We start from the raw sequence: 21,382 nt of genomic DNA on the forward strand, positions 1-21,382 counted from the left end.
GACTTGCCTCTTTTTGATGAGGTCCAGCGCTGATCCAATGAGGCCATCCTTCATCTTGTAGATCTTGGCTCCGTAGCTGGACAGGTCCGTGGCCTCCGTAAGGAGCGCTGGGCAACAGCTGGAGGGTCGTTCCAAGTTTTGCCTGCTGAGAGGGAAAGGAATTGACCCGGTCGGTTCCAGACTGCACCTCCTGCGCCGTCTGTTGCTGTCGTCCTCTTGGCCCGTCGGCACAGATCTTCGCAGGGTTGTGCTAGTCTGGGGCTTTAAAGGCGAACGTGGTGAGGGGCTTGTGCAGACCGGAGAGCTTGTTCTTCCAGTACTCTTGTCTGCCTCCAAGCCCCCCCTCTGTGGAGGACCGGTGTCCTCAGAAGGAGGTAGATTGTCTTGTACCACAGGAACTGCTGTGGACTCACGGGTCCTCTCCCTCCCCTTCTGTCTCATCCTCTTAAACTCCTCAAATGTTGGGATGTATAGACGGCCAACAGGCCCTTTTTGGAATTCGGATATAGAATGAGGTTTGTTCTTGTTGCCTGAAAGGTTGTCTGTTGTGTAGGATGACTGAAACCCTTTAGAGCTGTGCAGGGTGCTATGGACCGCCAAGTTCGGGCTGCTGTTCTGCCGGCGCAGTTGAAGTCGCCTCAGGACTTCCTGCTTGATGTCCTGGGGGCAGGTTAGCCGTATTCCGCACAACGGTTGTATTGAATTCTGATGCCCCCCCTCTCTATCATCTGTGTACAAATGAGGTCGCAAAGGGAGAGACTTCAGAGGCTCTACCCCAGATCTGGCACTCTGGAGGCGGAGCTTTACCCTCAGGCCTTTCCTTGCATCCCATTCATCAACACCTCCAGGGAAAAGTAACTGGGGGATGAGGGGTGTATCCTTCCTTGGGAGTCCAGTTTGAGGGTAATAGGCCAGGCTCTCTGGGTTGGACCCAAGTCCCTGGCCTCCCACCATGGATCCATCTGGAGGCCCATCATACCAGTGACTCTCGGAGGTGTAGCGTAAAATGAACTCACTGTCCACACTTCTGTAAGTGGTAGCATTGGATGAGCCCAAACTTGAATTGGATACAGAGTTCCAGTTGAGGTTCTCCATGCTCCTGTACAGTCTGCTGCTTCCTGCTTGGAGGCAGCAGTCTGGAGACAGTCCCTGTTCCAGCACCATTTCTGGGGGGCCATGCCGTCCAGAGCAGTGCCTCAAACCCAAGTTGGTAAGCAGGGTGCTGCTGTTACACCTGGCCATAAGCGGGAACGCAGGCCCCTGAAGACCATTACGGTGGAGGACCATGGGACTGGGGAAAGTGGACAGGTGGTCAGGGGCCGAGGGCAGGTTGGTGATGCAGGGTTCCATGTCTATGACCAGACAGGGGACACTGGTGGATGGAGCAGTGACAGAGGGCAGTCACATGGTGGAGACCTCATGTCTGGCAAGGCCTTGGAGAGGGTCCCTCACAGTCAGCTGCCGCCTGCGGAGAGGAAGAAACATGACATTATTTCTTCACGACGGCAAAGTTCCTTATTCTACACAAAGAGGGAGGAAGGGTCAAACAGGTCTTGGCTCAGGTACATTGATCCATTGAAGATCTTCAGATAGTCCACACACACTGAGCAAACAGAACAATCCAACACCCCCTCAGGTTTTTAGTTCTTCTCCGTCTACAGCGAGAACATGGAAGTGTCTTATTGTGAGACGGGGAGATATGGCAGGGTCATTAGCGCTGAGAGACGAAGGCAGGAAATGAGGGCCTCATAGAGAGAAGCGGTGATGTGGTGGAAGTCATGAAGGTAATGCTCCACTTTTCTGTCTTAGGTGATGTGGTGGAAGTCATGAAGGTAATGCTCCACTTTTCTGTCTTAGGTGATGTGGTGGAAGTCATGAAGGTAATGCTCCACTTTTCTGTCTTAGGTGATGTGGTGGAAGTCATGAAGGTAATGCTCCACTTTTCTGTCTTAGGTGATGTGGTGGAAGTCATGAAGGTAATGCTCCACTTGTCTGTCTTAGGTGATGTGGTGGAAGTCATGAAGGTAATGCTCCACTTTTCTGTCTTAGGTGATGTGGTGGAAGTCATGAAGGTAATGCTCCACTTGTCTGTCTTAGGTGATGTGGTGGAAGTCATGAAGGTAATGCTCCACTTTTCTGTCTTAGGTGATGTGGTGGAAGTCATGAAGGTAATGCTCCACTTGTCTGTCTTAGGACGGCCCTGCTAGCTTCAGACCACGCTAAGGAGTCTGTGATGACCTTAATGAAACCGCCTTGGAGGTCTGGTCCCACATGCATTAGGCCAATAATGCAGCAAGTCTTCCTTTGATGCTAGCTGCTGGCCAGGCACATAGAGGCTAATGGAAGACTCCTCATCCAGGCACATAGAGGCTAATGGAAGACTCCTCATCCAGGCACATAGAGGCTAATGGAAGACTCCTCATTCAGGCACGTAGAGGCTAATGGAAGACTCCTCATCCAGGCACGTAGAGGCTAATGGAAGACTCCTCATCCAGGCACGTAGAGGCTAATGGAAGACTCCTCATCCAGGCACGTAGAGGCTAATGGAAGACTCCTCATCCAGGCACATAGAGGCTAATGGAAGACTCCTCATCCAGGCACGTAGAGGCTAATGGAAGACTCCTCATCCAGGCACGTAGAGGCTAATGGAAGACTCCTCATCCAGGCACGTAGAGGCTAATGGAAGACTCCTCATCCAGGCACGTAGAGGCTAATGGAAGACTCCTCATCCAGGCACATAGAGGCTAATGGAAGACTCCTCATCCAGGCACGTAGAGGCTAATGGAAGACTCCTCATCCAGGCACATAGAGGCTAATGGAAGACTCCTCATCCAGGCACGTAGAGGCTAATGGAAGACTCCTCATCCAGGCACGTAGAGGCTAATGGAAGACTCCTCATCCAGGCACGTAGAGGCTAATGGAAGACTCCTCATTCAGGCACGTAGAGGCTAATGGAAGACTCCTCATCCAGGCACGTAGAGGCTAATGGAAGACTCCTCATCCAGGCACGTAGAGGCTAATGGAAGACTCCTCATCCAGGCACGTAGAGGCTAATGGAAGACTCCTCATCCAGGCACGTAGAGGCTAATGGAAGACTCCTCATCCAGGCACGTAGAGGCTAATGGAAGACTCCTCATCCAGGCACGTAGAGGCTAATGGAAGACTCCTCATCCAGGCACGTAGAGGCTAATGGAAGACTCCTCATCCAGGCACATAGAGGCTAATGGAAGACTCCTCATCCAGGCACGTAGAGGCTAATGGAAGACTCCTCATCCAGGCACGTAGAGGCTAATGGAAGACTCCTCATCCAGGCACGTAGAGGCTAATGGAAGACTCCTCATTCAGGCACGTAGAGGCTAATGGAAGACTCCTCATCCAGGCACGTAGAGGCTAATGGAAGACTCCTCATCCAGGCACGTAGAGGCTAATGGAAGACTCCTCATCCAGGCACGTAGAGGCTAATGGAAGACTCCTCATCCAGGCACGTAGAGGCTAATGGAAGACTCCTCATCCAGGCACGTAGAGGCTAATGGAAGACTCCTCATCCAGGCACGTAGAGGCTAATGGAAGACTCCTCATCCAGGCACGTAGAGGCTAATGGAAGACTCCTCATCCAGGCACGTAGAGGCTAATGGAAGACTCCTCATCCAGGCACGTAGAGGCTAATGGAAGACTCCTCATCCAGGCACGTAGAGGCTAATGGAAGACTCCTCATTCTTGTCACGCTGCGAGGAACATTTCTGCAACCTCCTTGGCTGAGGACCACATTCTTCTCATTCACTGATGGATGTCAACATGACACAAGAACATGTCCTTCATGAGGGAAATACATGCAGGCCTCCTCCACATTTCATCTTCATGCACTTCTGTAGTAGTAGTAGTAGTAACAGTAGTAGTAGTAGTAGAAACAGTAGTAGTAGTAGTAACAGTGGTAGTAGTGGTAGTAGTAACAGTAGTAGTAGTAGTAGTAGTAACAGTAGTAGTAGTAGTAGTAACAGTGGTAGTAGTGGTAGTAGTAACAGTGGTAGTAGTGGTAGTAGTAACAGTAGTAGTAGTAGTAACAGTAGTAGTAGTAGTAGTAGTAACAGTGGTAGTAGTGGTAGTAGTAGTGACAGTGGTAGTAGTAACAGTAGTAGTAGTAATAACAGTAGTAGTAGTAGTAACAGTGGTAGTAGTGGTAGTAGTAACAGTAGTAGTAGTAGTAACAGTAGTAGTAGTAGTAGTAGTAGTAGTAACAGTAGTAGTGGTAGTAGTAACAGTAGTAGTGGTAGTAACAGTAGTAGTAGTAGTAACAGTGGTAGTAGTAGTAGTAACAGTAGTAGTAGTAGTAACAGTGGTAGTAGTGGTAGTAGTAACAGTGGTAGTAGTGGTAGTAGTAACAGTAGTAGTAGTAGTAGTAGTAGTAACAGTAGTAGTAGTAACCGTGGTAGTAGTAGTAACAGTAGTAGTAGTAGTAGTAGTAACAGTAGTAGTAGTAGTAGTAACAGTAGTAGTAGTAACAGTAGTAGTAGTAGTAACAGTGGTAGTAGTGGTAGTAGTTACAGTGGTAGTAGTAGTAACAGTAGTAGTAGTAGTAGTAACAGTGGTAGTAGTGGTAGTAGTAGTAACAGTGGTAGTAGTAGTAACAGTAGTAGTAGTAGTAACAGTAGTAGTAGTAGTAGTAACAGTAGTAGTAGTAGTAGTAACAGTAGTAGTAGTAGTAACAGTGGTAGTAGTGGTAGTAGTTACAGTGGTAGTAGTAGTAGTAGTAGTAGTAGTAGTAGTAGTAGTAGTAGTAACAGTAGTAGTAGTGGTAGTAGTAGTAACAGTGGTAGTAGTAGTAACAGTGGTAGTAGTAACAGTAGTAGTAGTAGTAGTAGCAGTAGTAGTAGTGGTAGTAGTAACAGTAGTAGTAGTAGTAACAGTAGTAGTAGTAACAGTGGTAGTAGTGGTAGTAGTAACAGTGGTAGTAGTAGCAGTAGTAGTACTAGTAGTGGTAGTAGTGACAGTGGTAGTAGTGGTAGTAGTAACAGTAGTAGTAGTGGTGGTAGTAGTGGTAGTAGTAACAGTAGTAGTAGTAGTAGTAACAGTAGTAGTAGTAGTAGTAGTAACAGTAGTAGTGGTAGTAGTGACAGTGGTAGTAGTAACAGTAGTAGTAGTAGTAGTAGTAGTAACAGTAGTAGTAGTAGTAGTGGTAGTAGTGACAGTGGTAGTAGTAACAGTAGTAGTAGTAGTAACAGTAGTAGTAGTAGTAGTAACAGTGGTAGTAGTGACAGCGGTAGTAGTGGTAGTAGTAACAGTAGTAGTAGTAGTAGTAGTAACAGTAGTAGTAGTAACAGTGGTAGTAGTGGTAGTAGTGACAGTGGTAGTAGTGGTAGTAGCAACAGTAGTAGTAACAGTAGTAGTAGTAGTAACAGTGGTAGTAGTGACAGTGGTAGTAGTGGTAGTAGTAACAGTAGTAGTAGTAGTAACAGTAGTAGTAGTAGTAACAGTAGTAGTAGTAGTAGTAACAGTAGTAGTAGTAGTAGTAGTAACAGTAGTAGTAGTAGTAGTAACAGTGGTAGTAGTAGTAGTAACAGTGGTAGTAGTGGTAGTAGTTACAGTGGTAGTAGTAGTAGTAGTAGTAACAGTGGTAGTAGTGGTAGTAGTAGTAACAGTGGTAGTAGTAGTAACAGTGGTAGTAGTAACAGTAGTAGTAACAGTAGTAGTAGTAGCAGTAGTAGTAGTAGTAACAGTAGTAGTAGTGGTAGTTGTAACAGTAGTAGTAGTAGCAACAGTAGTAGTAGTAACAGTGGTAGTAGTGGTAGTAGTAACAGTGGTAGTAGTGGTAGTAGTAGTACTAGTAGTGGTAGTAGTGACAGTGGTAGTAGTGGTAGTAGTAACAGTAGTAGTAGTGGTAGTAGTGACAGTGGTAGTAGTGGTAGTAGTAACAGTAGTAGTAGTAGTAACAGTAGTAGTAGTAGTAACAGTAGTAGTGGTAGTAGTGACAGTGGTAGTAGTAACAGTAGTAGTAGTAGTAGTAACAGTAGTAGTAGTGGTAGTAGTGACAGTGGTAGTAGTGGTAGTAGTAACAGTAGTAGTAGTAGTAACAGTAGTAGTAGTAGTAGTAACAGTGGTAGTAGTGACAGTGGTAGTAGTGGTAGTAGTAACAGTAGTAGTAGTAGTAGTAGTAGTAACAGTAGTAGTAGTAGTAACAGTGGTAGTAGTGGTAGTAGTGACAGTGGTAGTAGTGGTAGTAGCAACAGTAGTAGTAGTAGTAACAGTAGTAGTAGTAGTAACAGTGGTAGTAGTGGTAGTAGTGACAGTGGTAGTAGTGACAGTGGTAGTAGTGGTAGTAGTAACAGTAGTAGTAGTAGTAGTAACAGTAGTAGTAGTAGTAACAGTGGTAGTAGTGACGGTAGTGGTAGTAGTAACAGTAACAGTAGTAGTAGTAGTAACAGTGGTAGTAGTAACAGTGGTAGTAGTTGTAGTAGTGACAGTGGTAGTAGTGGTAGTAGTAACAGTAGTAGTGGTAGTAGTAGTAGTAGTGGTAGTAGTAGTAGTAACAATAGTAGTAGTGGTAGTAGCAGGTCAGGATTCTCCCCACCACTAGTTGGCGTAGTAGTAGTAACAGTAGTAGTAGTAGTGGTAGCAGGGTCCTCCCTACCAGTAGTTGGTGTAGTAACAGTAGTAGAAGTAGTAACAGTAGTAGTAGTAGTAGTAGTAGTAACAGTAGTAGAAGTAGTAACAGTAGTAGTAGTAGTAGTAGTAACAGTAGTAGTAGTAGTAACAGTAGTAGAAGTAGTAACAGTAGTAGTAGTAGTAGTAGTAACAGTAGTAGTAGTAGTGGTAGCAGGGTCCTCCCTACCAGTAGTTGGTAGTAACAGTAGTAGTAGTAGTAGTAGTAACAGTAGTAGAAGTAGTAACAGTAGTAGTAGTAGTAGTAACAGTAGTAGTGGTAGCAGGTCAGGGTCTTCCCTACCAGTAGTTGGCGTAGTAACAGTAGTAGTAGTAGTAGTAACAGTAGTAGAAGTAGTAACAGTAGTAGTAGTAGTAGTAGTAACAGTAGTAGTAGTAGTGGTAGCAGGTCAGGGTCCTCCCTACCAGTAGTTGGCATAGTAACAGTAGTAGTAGTAGAAGTAGTAACAGTAGTAGTAGTAGTAACAGTAGTAGTAGTAGTAGTAGTGGTAGCAGGTCAGGGTCCTCCCTACCAGTAGTTGGCGTAGTAACAGTAGTAGTAGTAGTAGTAACAGTAGTAGTAGTAGTAGTGGTAGCAGGTCAGGGTCCTCCCTACCAGTAGTTGGCGTAGTAACAGTAGTAGTAGTAGTAGTAACAGTAACAGTAGTAGTAGTGGTAGCAGGTCAGGGTCCTCCCTACCAGTAGTTGGCGTAGTAACAGTAGTAGAAGTAGTAACAGTAGTAGTAATGGTAGTAGTAACAGTAGTAGTAGTAACAGTAGTAGTAATGGTAGTAGTAACAGTAGTAGTAGTAGTAGTAGCAGGTCAGGATTCTCCCCACCACTAGTTGGCGTAGTAGTAGTAGTAACAGTAGTAGTAGTAGGAGTAACAGTAGTGGTAGTTGTAGTAGTAGTAACACTGGTAGTAGTAGCAGGTAAGGATCCTCCCCACCACTGGTTGGCGTAGTAACTGTAGTAGTAGTAACAGTAGTGGTAGTTGTACCAGTAGTAGTAGTAGTAGTAACAGTAGTGGTAGTAGTAGTAGTAGCAGTAACAGTAGTGGTAGTTGTAGTAGTAGTAACAGTGGTAGTAGTAGCAGGTGAGGATCCTCCCCACCACTGGTTGGCGTACTAACAGTAGTAGTAGTAACAGTAGTGGTAGTTGTAGTAGTTGTAGTAGTAGTAGTAGTAGTAGTAACAGTGGTAGTAGTAGTAGGTGAAGATCTTTCCCACTACTGGTTGGTGTAGTAACAGTAGTAGTAGTAGTAACAGTAGTGGTAGTTGTACCAGTAGTAGTTGTAGTAACAGTAGTGGTAGTAGTAACAGTAGTGGTAGTTGTACCAGTAGTATTAGTAGTAACAGTAGTAGTAGTAGTAGTAACAGTAGTGGTAGTAGTGACAGTAGTGGTAGTAGTAACAGTAGTGGTAGTTGTACCAGTAGTAGTAGTAGTAGTAGTAGTAGTAACAGTAGTAGTAGTAGTAACAGTAGTGGTAGTTGTACCAGTAGTAGTAGTGGTAGTAGTAGCAGGTGAGGATCCTCCCCACCACTGGTTGTTGTAGTAACAGTAGTAGTAGTAGTAACAGTAGTGGTAGTAGTAACAGTAGTAGTAGTACTAACAGTAGTGGTAGTAGTAACAGTAGTGGTAGTTGTACCAGTAGTATTAGTAGTAGTAACACTGGTAGTAGTAGCAGGTGAGGATCCTCCCCACCACTGGTTGGCGTAGTAACACTAGTAGTAGTAACAGTAGTGGTAGTTGTAGTAGTAGTAGTAGTAGTAGTAGTGGAGTTGATGTTGTATTACTACCACATGGATTGTGTTCATCTCCCTGACACCTTCTTCAGGTGGAGTTGATGTTGTATTACTACCACATGGATTGTGTTCATCTCCCTGACACCTTCTTCAGGTGGAGTTGATGTTGTATTACTACCACATGGATTGTGTTCATCTCCCTGACACCTTCTTCAGGTGGAGTTGATGTTGTATTACCACCACATGGATTGTGTTCATCTCCCTGACACCTTCTTCAGGTGGAGTTGATGTTGTATTACTACCACATGGATTGTGTTCATCTCCCTGACACCTTCTTCAGGTGGAGTTGATGTTGTATTACCACCACATGGATTGTGTTCATCTCCCTGACACCTTCTTCAGGTGGAGTTGATGTTGTATTACCACCACATGGATTGTGTTCATCTCCCTGACACCTTCAGGTGGAGTTGATGTTGTATTACTACCACATGGATTGTGTTCATCTCCCTGACACCTTCTTCAGGTGGAGTTGATGTTGTATTACCACCACATGGATTGTGTTCATCTCCCTGACACCTTCTTCAGGTGGAGTTGATGTTGTATTACCACCACATGGATTGTGTTCATCTCCCTGACACCTTCTTCAGGTGGAGTTGATGTTGTATTACCACCACATGGATTGTGTTCATCTCCCTGACACCTTCAGGTGGAGTTGATGTTGTATTACCACCACATGGATTGTGTTCATCTCCCTGACACCTTCTTCAGGTGGAGTTGATGTTGTATTACTACCACATGGATTGTGTTCATCTCCCTGACACCTTCTTCAGGTGGAGTTGATGTTGTATTACTACCACATGGATTGTGTTCATCTCCCTGACACCTTCTTCAGGTGGAGTTGATGTTGTATTACTACCACATGGATTGTGTTCATCTCCCTGACACCTTCTTCAGGTGGAGTTGATGTTGTATTACCACCACATGGATTGTGTTCATCTCCCTGACACCTTCAGGTGGAGTTGATGTTGTATTACTACCACATGGATTGTGTTCATCTCCCTGACACCTTCTTCAGGTGGAGTTGATGTTGTATTACTACCACATGGATTGTGTTCATCTCCCTGACACCTTCAGGTGGAGTTGATGTTGTATTACTACCACATGGATTGTGTTCATCTCCCTGACACCTTCAGGTGGAGTTGATGTTGTATTACTACCACATGGATTGTGTTCATCTCCCTGACACCTTGAACCAACTGAAGGTCTTCATTGGCTTGCAGGTGTGGCGCCTCAGTGCCTTGCTCAAGGGTGCTTTGGCAATGTTGTCATGTCTGCTGTGAGCCCAGCAGGTCTAAGATGTCCTCCTCTGCCCGGCTCACCTAGTCCAGGTTACCTAAGTACAGGTGTCTAGTTTCTCACCTGCTCTTCTCTTACCCAAGTCTCTCCACGTGTCCTCCTCAGCTCCTCTGGGCCGTGAGGACCTGGATGAAGAGAAGGAGGACACGTGATGGAGCTGATACGGCACCAGGATGCTGATGATACACACTTTGACAAGTCTACTCAGAGATTTGAACCCTGGACCTCCTGACTGCTGACCACGTGGACACGGTCTGGTCTACAGGTCAGTGCCTGAGACCACAGCTGTCAAAATCCCCGATCCCATGTCAATACCAGATATCGCTCCAATAAAAGCCGTGTATCAGATGATATCGGCCTGCATCTTTGATATCAGAAGTCTGTTTTGCTAATGCTAACATCTCTTAGCAAACATGTTGAAAGTCAACTCAGAATTCAACTTCTTACAAGAAATACTAAATAACATCTCTTTGAAATACAGCAAATAGGATTAGCATGATGCTAATTTGCATCACATATGCCATAGAGGTGCTACTGATTAGCATTAGCACTTTCACATGGCGATTTCAGCACCTACAAACGTGTTTGTAGCGTACATCTTAGTTACTGCCAAACAGCTAATAAGTACACACTTACTGCATTGACCCGTTGTAGGGCGCCACAGAAGACAACCTAATGGCAAAGACTACTTCCTGACAGAGGAAATGAATGATAGATAATATATGAGCAGTAAAAAGATGATTCCAAACTACATTCTTTCTACATGTTTTCTTCCTGCTGATATCGGACCATACTCCACATGGTATCGTATCACAAGTAGTATCAGGACACCCCAGTAAGTACACAGTGTACTTCATGATGTACTTGTTGGAGTGACACCCTGCTAAGTACACAGTGTACTTAACAAAGTACTTATAGGTGTGACACCCAAGTAATTACAGTGTACTTCATGAAGTACTTACTGGAGTGACACCCCAGTAAGTACGCAGTGTACTTCATGATGTACTTACTGGAGTGACACCACAGTAAGTACACAGTGTACTTCATGAAGTACTTACTGGAGTGACACCCCAGTAAGTACACAGTGTACTTCATGATGTACTTACTGGAGTGACACCACAGTAAGTACACAGTGTACTTCATGAAGTACTTAGTGGAGTGACACCACAGTAAGTACACAGTGTACTTCATGATGTACTTACTGGAGTGACACCACCGTAAGTACACAGTGTACTTCATGAAGTACTTAGTGGAGTGACACCACAGTAAGTATGCAGTGTACTTCATGAAGTACTTACTGGAGTGACACCACAGTAAGTATGTAGTGTACTTCATGATGTACTCGTTGGAGTGACACCACAGTAAGTACGCAGTGTACTTCATGATGTACTTATTGGAGTGACACCACAGTAAGTACACAGTGTACTTCATGAAGTACTTAGTGGAGTGACACCACAGTAAGTACACAGTGTACTTCATGAAGTACTTAGTGGAGTGACACCACAGTAAGTACGCAGTGTACTTCATTAAGTACTTACTGGAGTGACACCACAGTAAGTACACAGTGTACTTCATGAAGTACTTACTGGAGTGACACCCCAGTAAGTACACAGTGTACTTCATGATGTACTCGTTGGAGTGACACCACAGTAAGTACGCAGTGTACTTCATGAAGTACTTACTGGAGTGACACCACAGTAAGTACACAGTGTACTTCATGATGTACTCGTTGGAGTGACACCACAGTAAGTACACAGTGTACTTCATGAAGTACTTAGTGGAGTGATACCACAGTAAGTACGCAGTGTACTTCATGATGTACTCGTTGGAGTGACACCACAGTAAGTACGCAGTGTACTTCATGAAGTACTTACTGGAGTGACACCACAGTAAGTACAAAGTGTACTTCATGATGTACTTGTTGGAGTGACACCACAGTAAGTACACAGTGTACTTCATGATGTACTCGTTGGAGTGACACCACAGTAAGTACACAGTGTACTTCATGAAGTACTTACTGGAGTGACACCACAGTAAGTACACAGTGTACTTCATGATGTACTTACTGGAGTGACACCACAGTAAGTACACAGTGTACTTCATGATGTACTTACTGGAGTGACACCACAGTAAGTACACAGTGTACTTCATGATGTACTTATTGGAGTGACACCACAGTAAGTACACAGTGTACTTCATGAAGTACTTAGTGGAGTGACACCACAGTAAGTACACAGTGTACTTCATGAAGTACTTAGTGGAGTGACACCACAGTAAGTACGCAGTGTACTTCATTAAGTACTTACTGGAGTGACACCACAGTAAGTACACAGTGTACTTCATGAAGTACTTACTGGAGTGACACCCCAGTAAGTACACAGTGTACTTCATGATGTACTCGTTGGAGTGACACCACAGTAAGTACGCAGTGTACTTCATGAAGTACTTACTGGAGTGACACCACAGTAAGTACACAGTGTACTTCATGATGTACTCGTTGGAGTGACACCACAGTAAGTACACAGTGTACTTCATGAAGTACTTAGTGGAGTGATACCACAGTAAGTACGCAGTGTACTTCATGATGTACTCGTTGGAGTGACACCACAGTAAGTACGCAGTGTACTTCATGAAGTACTTACTGGAGTGACACCACAGTAAGTACAAAGTGTACTTCATGATGTACTCGTTGGAGTGACACCACAGTAAGTACGCAGTGTACTTCATTAAGTACTTACTGGAGTGACACCACAGTAAGTACACAGTGTACTTCATGAAGTACTTACTGGAGTGACACCCCAGTAAGTACACAGTGTACTTCATGAAGTACTTACTGGAGTGACACCCCAGTAAGTACACAGTGTACTTCATGATGTACTCGTTGGAGTGACACCACAGTAAGTACGCAGTGTACTTCATGAAGTACTTACTGGAGTGACACCACAGTAAGTACACAGTGTACTTCATGATGTACTCGTTGGAGTGACACCACAGTAAGTACACAGTGTACTTCATGAAGTACTTAGTGGAGTGATACCACAGTAAGTACGCAGTGTACTTCATGATGTACTCGTTGGAGTGACACCACAGTAAGTACGCAGTGTACTTCATGAAGTACTTACTGGAGTGACACCACAGTAAGTACAAAGTGTACTTCATGATGTACTTGTTGGAGTGACACCACAGTAAGTACACAGTGTACTTCATGATGTACTCGTTGGAGTGACACCACAGTAAGTACGCAGTGTACTTCATTAAGTACTTACTGGAGTGACACCACAGTAAGTACACAGTGTACTTCATGAAGTACTTACTGGAGTGACACCCCAGTAAGTACACAGTGTACTTCATGATGTACTCGTTGGAGTGACACCACAGTAAGTACGCAGTGTACTTCATGAAGTACTTACTGGAGTGACACCACAGTAAGTACACAGTGTACTTCATGATGTACTCGTTGGAGTGACACCACAGTAAGTACACAGTGTACTTCATGAAGTACTTAGTGGAGTGATACCACAGTAAGTACGCAGTGTACTTCATGATGTACTCGTTGGAGTGACACCACAGTAAGTACGCAGTGTACTTCATGAAGTACTTACTGGAGTGACACCACAGTAAGTACAAAGTGTACTTCATGATGTACTTGTTGGAGTGACACCACAGTAAGTACACAGTGTACTTCATGATGTACTCGTTGGAGTGACACCACAGTAAGTACACAGTGTACTTCATGAAGTACTTACTGGAGTGACACCACAGTAAGTACACAGTGTACTTCATGATGTACTTACTGGAGTGACACCACAGTAAGTACACAGTGTACTTCATGATTTACTTACTGGGGTGTCACTCCAGTAAGTACACTTGAAGTACACTTCATGATGTACTTGTTGGAGCGACACCTATTTATAAATGTTAATAAGTATACAGTGTTATGCAGAGGTGTACTTATAACAATGTTCTAGACAAATGATACTATTTATAGTCACGGTGGAGAGTGGGGGGGGGGGGGTTGAAATGTTTGGTTTGTTGTAGGGGCGTATGTAGGGGCGTATGTAGGGGCGTATGTAGGGGCGTATGTAGGGGCGTATGTAGGGGCGTATGTAGGGGCGTATGTAGGGGCGTATGTAGGGGGCGTATGTAGGGGCGTATGTAGGGGCGTATGTAGGGGGCGTATGTAGGGGTGTATGTAGGGGTGTATGTAGGGGGCGTATGTAGGGGGCGTATGTAGGGGGCGTATGTAGGGGTGTATGTAGGGGTGTATGTAGGGGTGTATGTAGGGGGCGTATGTAGGGGGCGTATGTAGGGGGCGTATGTAGGGGCGTATGTAGGGGCGTATGTAGGGGCGTATGTAGGGGGCGTATGTAGGGGCGTATGTAGGGGCGTATGTAGGGGGCGTATGTAGGGGGCGTATGTAGGGGCGTATGTAGGGGCGTATGTAGGGGGCGTATGTAGGGGGGCGTATGTAGGGGGGCGTATGTAGGGGGCGTATGTAGGGGCGTATGTAGGGGCGTATGTAGGGGCGTATGTAGGGGGCGTATGTAGGGGCGTATGTAGGGGGCGTATGTAGGGGCGTATGTAGGGGGCGTATGTAGGGGCGTATGTAGGGGCGTATGTAGGGGGCGTATGTAGGGGCGTATGTAGGGGCGTATGTAGGGGGCGTATGTAGGGGGGCGTATGTAGGGGGGCGTATGTAGGGGCGTATGTAGGGGGCGTATGTAGGGGGCGTATGTAGGGGCGTATGTAGGGGGCGTATGTAGGGGCGTATGTAGGGGGCGTATGTAGGGGGCGTATGTAGGGGGCGTATGTAGGGGGCGTATGTAGGGGCGTATGTAGGGGGCGTATGTAGGGGCGTATGTAGGGGGCGTATGTAGGGGGCGTATGTAGGGGGCGTATGTAGGGGCGTATGTAGGGGCCGTATGTAGGGGGCGTATGTAGGGGCGTATGTAGGGGCGTATGTAGGGGGCGTATGTAGGGGCGTATGTAGGGGCGTATGTAGGGGGCGTATGTAGGGGGGCGTATGTAGGGGGGCGTATGTAGGGGCGTATGTAGGGGGCGTATGTAGGGGGCGTATGTAGGGGCGTATGTAGGGGGCGTATGTAGGGGCGTATGTAGGGGGCGTATGTAGGGGGCGTATGTAGGGGGCGTATGTAGGGGGCGTATGTAGGGGCGTATGTAGGGGGCGTATGTAGGGGCGTATGTAGGGGGCGTATGTAGGGGCGTATGTAGGGGCCGTATGTAGGGGGCGTATGTAGGGGGCGTAACACAACATCATTAAGAAGCACTGAAGTACAAACCCTGTTTCCATATGAGTTGGTAAATGGTGTTAGATGTAAATATAAACAGAATACAATGATTTGCAAATCCTTTTCAAGCCATATTCAGTTGAATATGCTACAAAGACAACATATTTCATGTTCAAACTCATAAACTTTATTTTTTGTTGCAAATAATAATTAACTTATAATTTGATGGCAGCAACACGTGACAAAGAAGTTGGGAAAGGTGGCAATAAATAGTGATAAAGTTGAGGAATGCTCTTATTTGGAACATCCCACAGGTGTGCAGGCTAATTGGGAACAGGTGGGTGCCATGATTGGGTATAAAAGTAGATTCCATGAAATGCTCAGTCATTCACAAACAAGGATGGGGCGAGGGTCACCACTTTGTCAACAAATGCCTGAGCAAATTGTTGAACAGTTTAAGAACAACCTTTCTCAAGCAGCTATTGCAAGGAATTGAGGGATTTCACCATCTACGCTCCGTAATATCATCAAAGAGAATGTGGAGAAATCACTGCAGGTAAGCAGCTAAGCCCGTGACCTTCCATCCCTCAGGCTGTACTGCATCAACAAGTGTGTGTAAAGGATATCACCACATGGGCTCAGGAACACTTCAGAAAGCCACTGTCAGTAACTACAGTTGGTCGCTACATCTGTAAGTGCAAGTTAAAACTCTCCTATGCAAGGCGGAAACCGTTTATCAACAACACCCAGAAACGCCGTCGGCTTGGCTGGGCCTGAGCTCATCTAAGATGAACAATTTGAAATGTGGACTCGTCAGACCACAGAACACTTTTCCACTTTGCATCAGTCCATCTATAATTATTAATACAACATTATGTGTTCATGTTATTTATAATTATTAATATATATTTTATATAATTTGTATAATTATTAATACAACATTATGTGTTCATGTTATTTATAATTATTAATATATATTTTATATAATTTGTATAATTATTAATACATTGTGTTCATGTTATTTATAATTATTAATATATATTTTATATAATATGTATAATTATTAATACAACATTATGTGTTCATGTTATTTATAATTATTAATATATATTTTATATATGTATAATTATTAATACAACATTATGTGTTCATGTTATTTATTAATATATATTTTATATAATATGTATAATTATTAATACAACATTATGTGTTCATGTTATTTATAATTATTAATACATATTTTATATAATATGTATAATTATTAATACAACATTATGTGTTCATGTTATTTATAATTATTAATATAGATTTTATATAATATGTATAATTATTAATACAACATTATGTGTTCATGTTATTTATAATTATTAATATATATTTTATATATGTATAATTATTAATACAACATTATGTGTTCATGTTATTTATTAATATATATTTTATTTAATATCTATAATTATTAATACAACATTATGTGTTCATGTTATTTATAATTATTAATACATATTTTATATAATATGTATAATTATTAATACAACATTATGTGTTCATGTTATTTATAATTATTAATATATATTTTATATAATATGTATAATTATTGATACAACATTATGTGTTCATGTTATTTATAATTATTAATATATATTTTATATAATATGTATAATTATTAATACAACATTATGTGTTCATGTTATTTATAATTATTAATACATTATGTTTTTTATGTTATTCTAAGTGATCAGTAGATGATAAATATGATTAATATATGATAGACGATGAAAAGATCATCGATATATGATCAGTAGATGATGAATAGATATGATGAGTAGATATGATCAGTAGATATGAGTAGATAATGATTAGATATGATGAGTAGATAATGAATAGATATGATGAGTAGATATGATCAATAGGTGATGAGTAGATGAGGTATGAGGATGTAGAAGAGTGCTAAAAAAGTAGATAATGAATAGATATGATGAGTAGATGATCAATAGGTGATGAGTAGATGATCAATAGGTGATGATTAGATGATCAATAGGTGATGAGTAGATGATCAATAGGTGATGAGTAGATGATCAATAGGTGATGAGTAGATGATCAATAGGTGATGAGTAGATATATGATGAATAGATATGATGAGTAGATGATCAATAGGTGATGAGTAGATGATCAATAGGTGATGAGTAGATATATGATGAATAGATATGATGAGTAGATGATCAATAGGTGATGAGTAGATGATCAATAGGTGATGAGTAGATGATCAATAGGTGATGAGTAGATATATGATGAATAGATATGATGAGTAGATGATCAATAGGTGATGAGTAGATATATGATGAGTAGATGATGAATAGGTGATGAGTAGATATATGATGAGTAGATGATCAATAGGTGATGAGTAGATATATGATGAATAGATATGATGAGTAGATGATGAATAGATATGATGAGTAGATGAGGTATGAGGATGTAGAAGAGTGCTAGAAGAGTAGATAATGAATAGATGATCAATAGGTGATGAGTAGATGAATAGATATGATCAGTAAATATGAGTAGATAATGATTAGATATGATGAGTAGATAATGAATAGATATGATGAGTAGATATGATCAGTAGATATGAGTAGATATGATGAGTAGATAATGAATAGATATGATGAGTAGATAATGAATAGATATAATGAGTAGATATGATCAATAGGTGATGAGTAGATGAGGTATGAGGATGTAGAAGAGTGCTAAAAAAGTAGATAATGAATAGATATGATGAGTAGATGATCAATAGGTGATGAGTAGATGATCAATAGGTGATGAGTAGATGATCAATAGGTGATGAGTAGATATATGATGAATAGATATGATGAGTAGATCATGAATAGATATGATGAGTAGATGATCAATAGGTGATGAGTAGATGATCAATAGGTGATGAGTAGATATATGATGAATAGATATGATGAGTAGATCATGAATAGATATGATGAGTAGATGATCAATAGGTGATGAGTAGATATATGATGAATAGATATGATGAGTAGATCATGAATAGATATGATGAGTAGATGATCAATAGGTGATGAGTAGATATATGATGAGTAGATGATGAATAGATATGATGAGTAGATGATCAATAGGTGATGAGTAGATATATGATGAGTAGATGATGTATATGAGTATGTATAAGAGTGCTAGAAGAGTAGGTGATGAGTAGATATATGATGAGTAGATGATGAATAGATATGATGAGTAGATGATCAATAGGTGATGAGTAGATATATGATGAGTAGATGATGTATATGAGTATGTATAAGAGTGCTAGAAGAGTAGGTGATGAGTAGATATATGATGAGTAGATGATGAATAGATATGATGAGTAGATGATCAATAGGTGATGAGTAGATATATGATGAGTAGATGATGTATATGAGTATGTATAAGAGTGCTAGAAGAGTAGGTGATGAGTAGATATATGATGAGTAGATGATGAATAGATATGATGAGTAGATGATCAATAGGTGATGAGTAGATATATGATGAGTAGATGATGTATATGAGTATGTATAAGAGTGCTAGAAGAGTAGGTGATGAGTAGATATATGATGAGTAGATGATGAATAGATATGATGAGTAGATGATCAATAGGTGATGAGTAGATATATGATGAGTAGATGATGTATATGAGTATGTATAAGAGTGCTAGAAGAGTAGATAATGTGTACTGACGGACTTAGTAGTTGTCCATCAGCTCAGTCACGTGATCTCCGGGAGCAGGTTGTGTTCCAGTTCCGCGGGTCCAGTTCCGGCCGTGCTCGGCTCGGTGTTCCGGTGTTCCGGTGCCAGACCCTCGTCGTGTCCACACTTGCGTGGCAGAAGAAGTATCTTGTAAAGTGGACGTGAGGATGACGACGTGAACAAGAACACACCACCTGTGAGGATGACGACGTGAACAAGAACACACCACCTGTGAGGATGACGACGTGAACAAGAACACACCACCTGTGAGGATGACGACGTGAACAAGAACACACCACCTGTGAGGATGACGACGTGAACAAGAACACACCACCTGTGAGGATGACGACGTGAACAAGAACACACCACCTGTGAGGATGACGACGTGAACAAGAACACACCACCTGTGAGGATGACGACGTGAACAAGAACACACCACCTGTGAGGATGACGACGTGAACAAGAACACACCACCTGTGAGGATGACGACGTGAACAAGAACACACCACCTGTGAGGATGACGACGTGAACAAGAACACACCACCTAGCTCTTTCTTTGCGGCTTTCTCCTTGGGAACTGTGCTGCCTTCACGGACACTAAGTAAAACGCAGCTTTCTCCGCCCACTTCCATCCATCCATCCCTACCGCTTGTCCCTGCTTCCTTCCACACCAAGCGGCGTGTCGTCAAAGTTGAGGTTGTTACTGATAGACAGAAATGTCTTTTGATCTCCTTATGAAATGTCTTTTTATCTCCTTATTCCGTCTTTTTATCTCCTTATTCCGTCTTTTTATCTCCTCATTCCGTCTTTGTATCTCCTTATTCTGTCTTTTTATCTCCTTTTGAAGTGTCTTTATCTCCTTATTCTGTCTTTTTATCTCCTTATTGGGTCTTTTTTATCTCCCTATTCTGTCTTTTTATCTCCTTATTGGGTCTTTTTTATCTCCCTATTCTGTCTTTTTATCTCCTTATGAAGTGTCTTTTTATCTCCTTATTGTGTCTTTTTATCTCCTTATTCTGTCTTTTTATCTCCTTATTGTGTCTTTTTATCTCCTTATTGGGTCTTTTTATCTCCTCATTCTGTCTTTTTATCTCCTTATTGTGTCTTTTTATCTCCTTATTGTGTCTTTTTATCTCCTTATTGGGTCTTTTTATCTCCTTATTGTGTCTTTTTATCTCCTTATTGGGTCTTTTTATCTCCTCATTCTGTCTTTTTATCTCCTTATTGGGTCTTTTTATCTCCTTATTGTGTCTTTTTATCTCCTCATTCTGTCTTTTTATCTCCTTATTGGGTCTTTGTACCTCCTTATTGGGTCTTTTTATCTCCTTATTGTGTCTTTTTATCTCCTCATTCTGTCTTTTTATCTCCTCATTCTGTCTTTTTATCTCCTTATTGGGTCTTTGTATCTCCTTATTGGGTCTTTTTATCTCCTTATTCTGTCTTTTTATCTCCTCATTCTGTCTTTTTATCTCCTTATTGGGTCTTTTTATCTCCTTTTGAAGTGTCTTTATCTCCTTATTGCACACAAACTGTCTTTTTATCTCCTTATTGCACACAAACTGTCTTTTTATCTCCTTATTGCACACAAACTGGTAGAGAGAAGTGTCTTTTTATCTCCTTATTGAGTTGATGTTGTTATTTACTGGTAGACAGAAATGTCTTTTTATCTCCTTATTGCACTTGTTGTGTTGTGTTGTCAGCCAAACTAGCAGCATGTCAACTACTATCGAAAACAGGAAGAAGTGCAATAAAAGAGCAAACATGTAGTTTAGAATAAGTGTCAATGTTGACAAAGCTGACAAGCAGCTTGTTTAAAAACTGCCATGAAATAATAATGAATCCAAATCAATATGATCAATTATTGACATATTCAAGCCTCCCAATACTTCACATCAAATATTACACTTTCAAATAGTTTTCAGGTGAAATATTGCATCTTTTGAGTAATTATAACAAATGAAACAAACAACATGAAAAAATGATACAAACTTATAATTGTCGTAAAGTTGATCTAGAGATTTAAGCCATGAAAGTAAAACAAATAAATAATAAATGACTTATTTTTTATGAGTGGGGCCCTTTCAAATACTTTAGTGTTTGTTTTTCTTTTAAACTGTAGTTGCTCCAAAAAGAATGATTACAAATGTAATGTTATGAATTATTGACCCAATTACTTCGCATCAAGTATTACACTTTGAATTGCTTTGTGGGAAATATTGCACATATTGTGTGAAAACAGACTTTTCTTTGGGGTAAAAAGGGGCAAAAAAAAGGTTAAAAAGCAACAACAACTTCATGGTAACAAAACCCAGCAGGAAGAAGACATTGAAACAACTTCTTGATGTTGAGCAACTCAAACCTAACATGCTTTTTGACAACCTTTAATCAATGTCAGGTTGTGACGTTCATTTGAGATTGAAATGTGTTCATTTCTCAACCAACAACCTGGATCCATTGTTGGACATCAACATTGTCTCAAGTGATCAATACTACTATTTTGCAACATTCTTTCAAAGTCACTTTTAAAGGACACGGACGTATAATCAACGTTGTATCAATGTCTTGTGCCAGCTGGGATGGATCTGACATTGGTCTATAGATATTTAAGTGTTCAAAGTTAATAAAATATATATATATGTAGTACTTATTTTAACGCTT

The 21,382-nt window shown here is 41.8% G+C and overlaps 2 protein-coding genes across 4 annotated transcripts in view; one reads left to right on the forward strand and one right to left on the reverse strand.

Moving 5' to 3' along the window:
- Positions 1-19,633, reverse strand: part of si:dkey-91i10.2 (uncharacterized protein LOC555224 homolog) — a 32,736-nt gene extending 13,103 nt beyond the window's left edge. Inside the window, exons 1-4 of one of the 3 annotated variants that reach the window (XM_062067371.1) lie at positions 19,234-19,633; positions 18,716-18,918; positions 9,816-9,862; positions 8-1,465 (exon numbers count right to left, since the gene is read on the reverse strand). In XM_062067371.1, the coding sequence (XP_061923355.1) occupies positions 8-1,350 (1,343 nt within the window). In that variant the 5' untranslated portion in view covers positions 1,351-1,465; positions 9,816-9,862; positions 18,716-18,918; positions 19,234-19,633. Of the gene's footprint in view, positions 1-7; positions 1,466-9,815; positions 9,863-18,715 lie in introns of all 3 variants that reach the window. The other 2 variants (XM_062067372.1, XM_062067370.1) reach the window with 2 other exon arrangements.
- On the forward strand, positions 1,420-9,880 carry LOC133663694 (uncharacterized protein DDB_G0271670-like). Its single transcript, XM_062068379.1, has 4 exons — positions 1,420-1,562; positions 5,565-9,028; positions 9,662-9,769; positions 9,843-9,880. The coding sequence occupies exons 1-2, from the start codon at positions 1,420-1,422 to the stop codon at positions 7,066-7,068; spliced, it is 1,647 nt and encodes a 548-aa protein (XP_061924363.1). The 3' UTR covers positions 7,069-9,028; positions 9,662-9,769; positions 9,843-9,880.
- Positions 19,634-21,382: the final 1,749 nt, after the last annotated feature.

The sequence above is a fragment of the Entelurus aequoreus genome, linkage group LG13 (assembly GCF_033978785.1).
Source record: "Entelurus aequoreus isolate RoL-2023_Sb linkage group LG13, RoL_Eaeq_v1.1, whole genome shotgun sequence".
Taxonomy (NCBI): Eukaryota; Metazoa; Chordata; class Actinopteri; order Syngnathiformes; family Syngnathidae; genus Entelurus; species Entelurus aequoreus.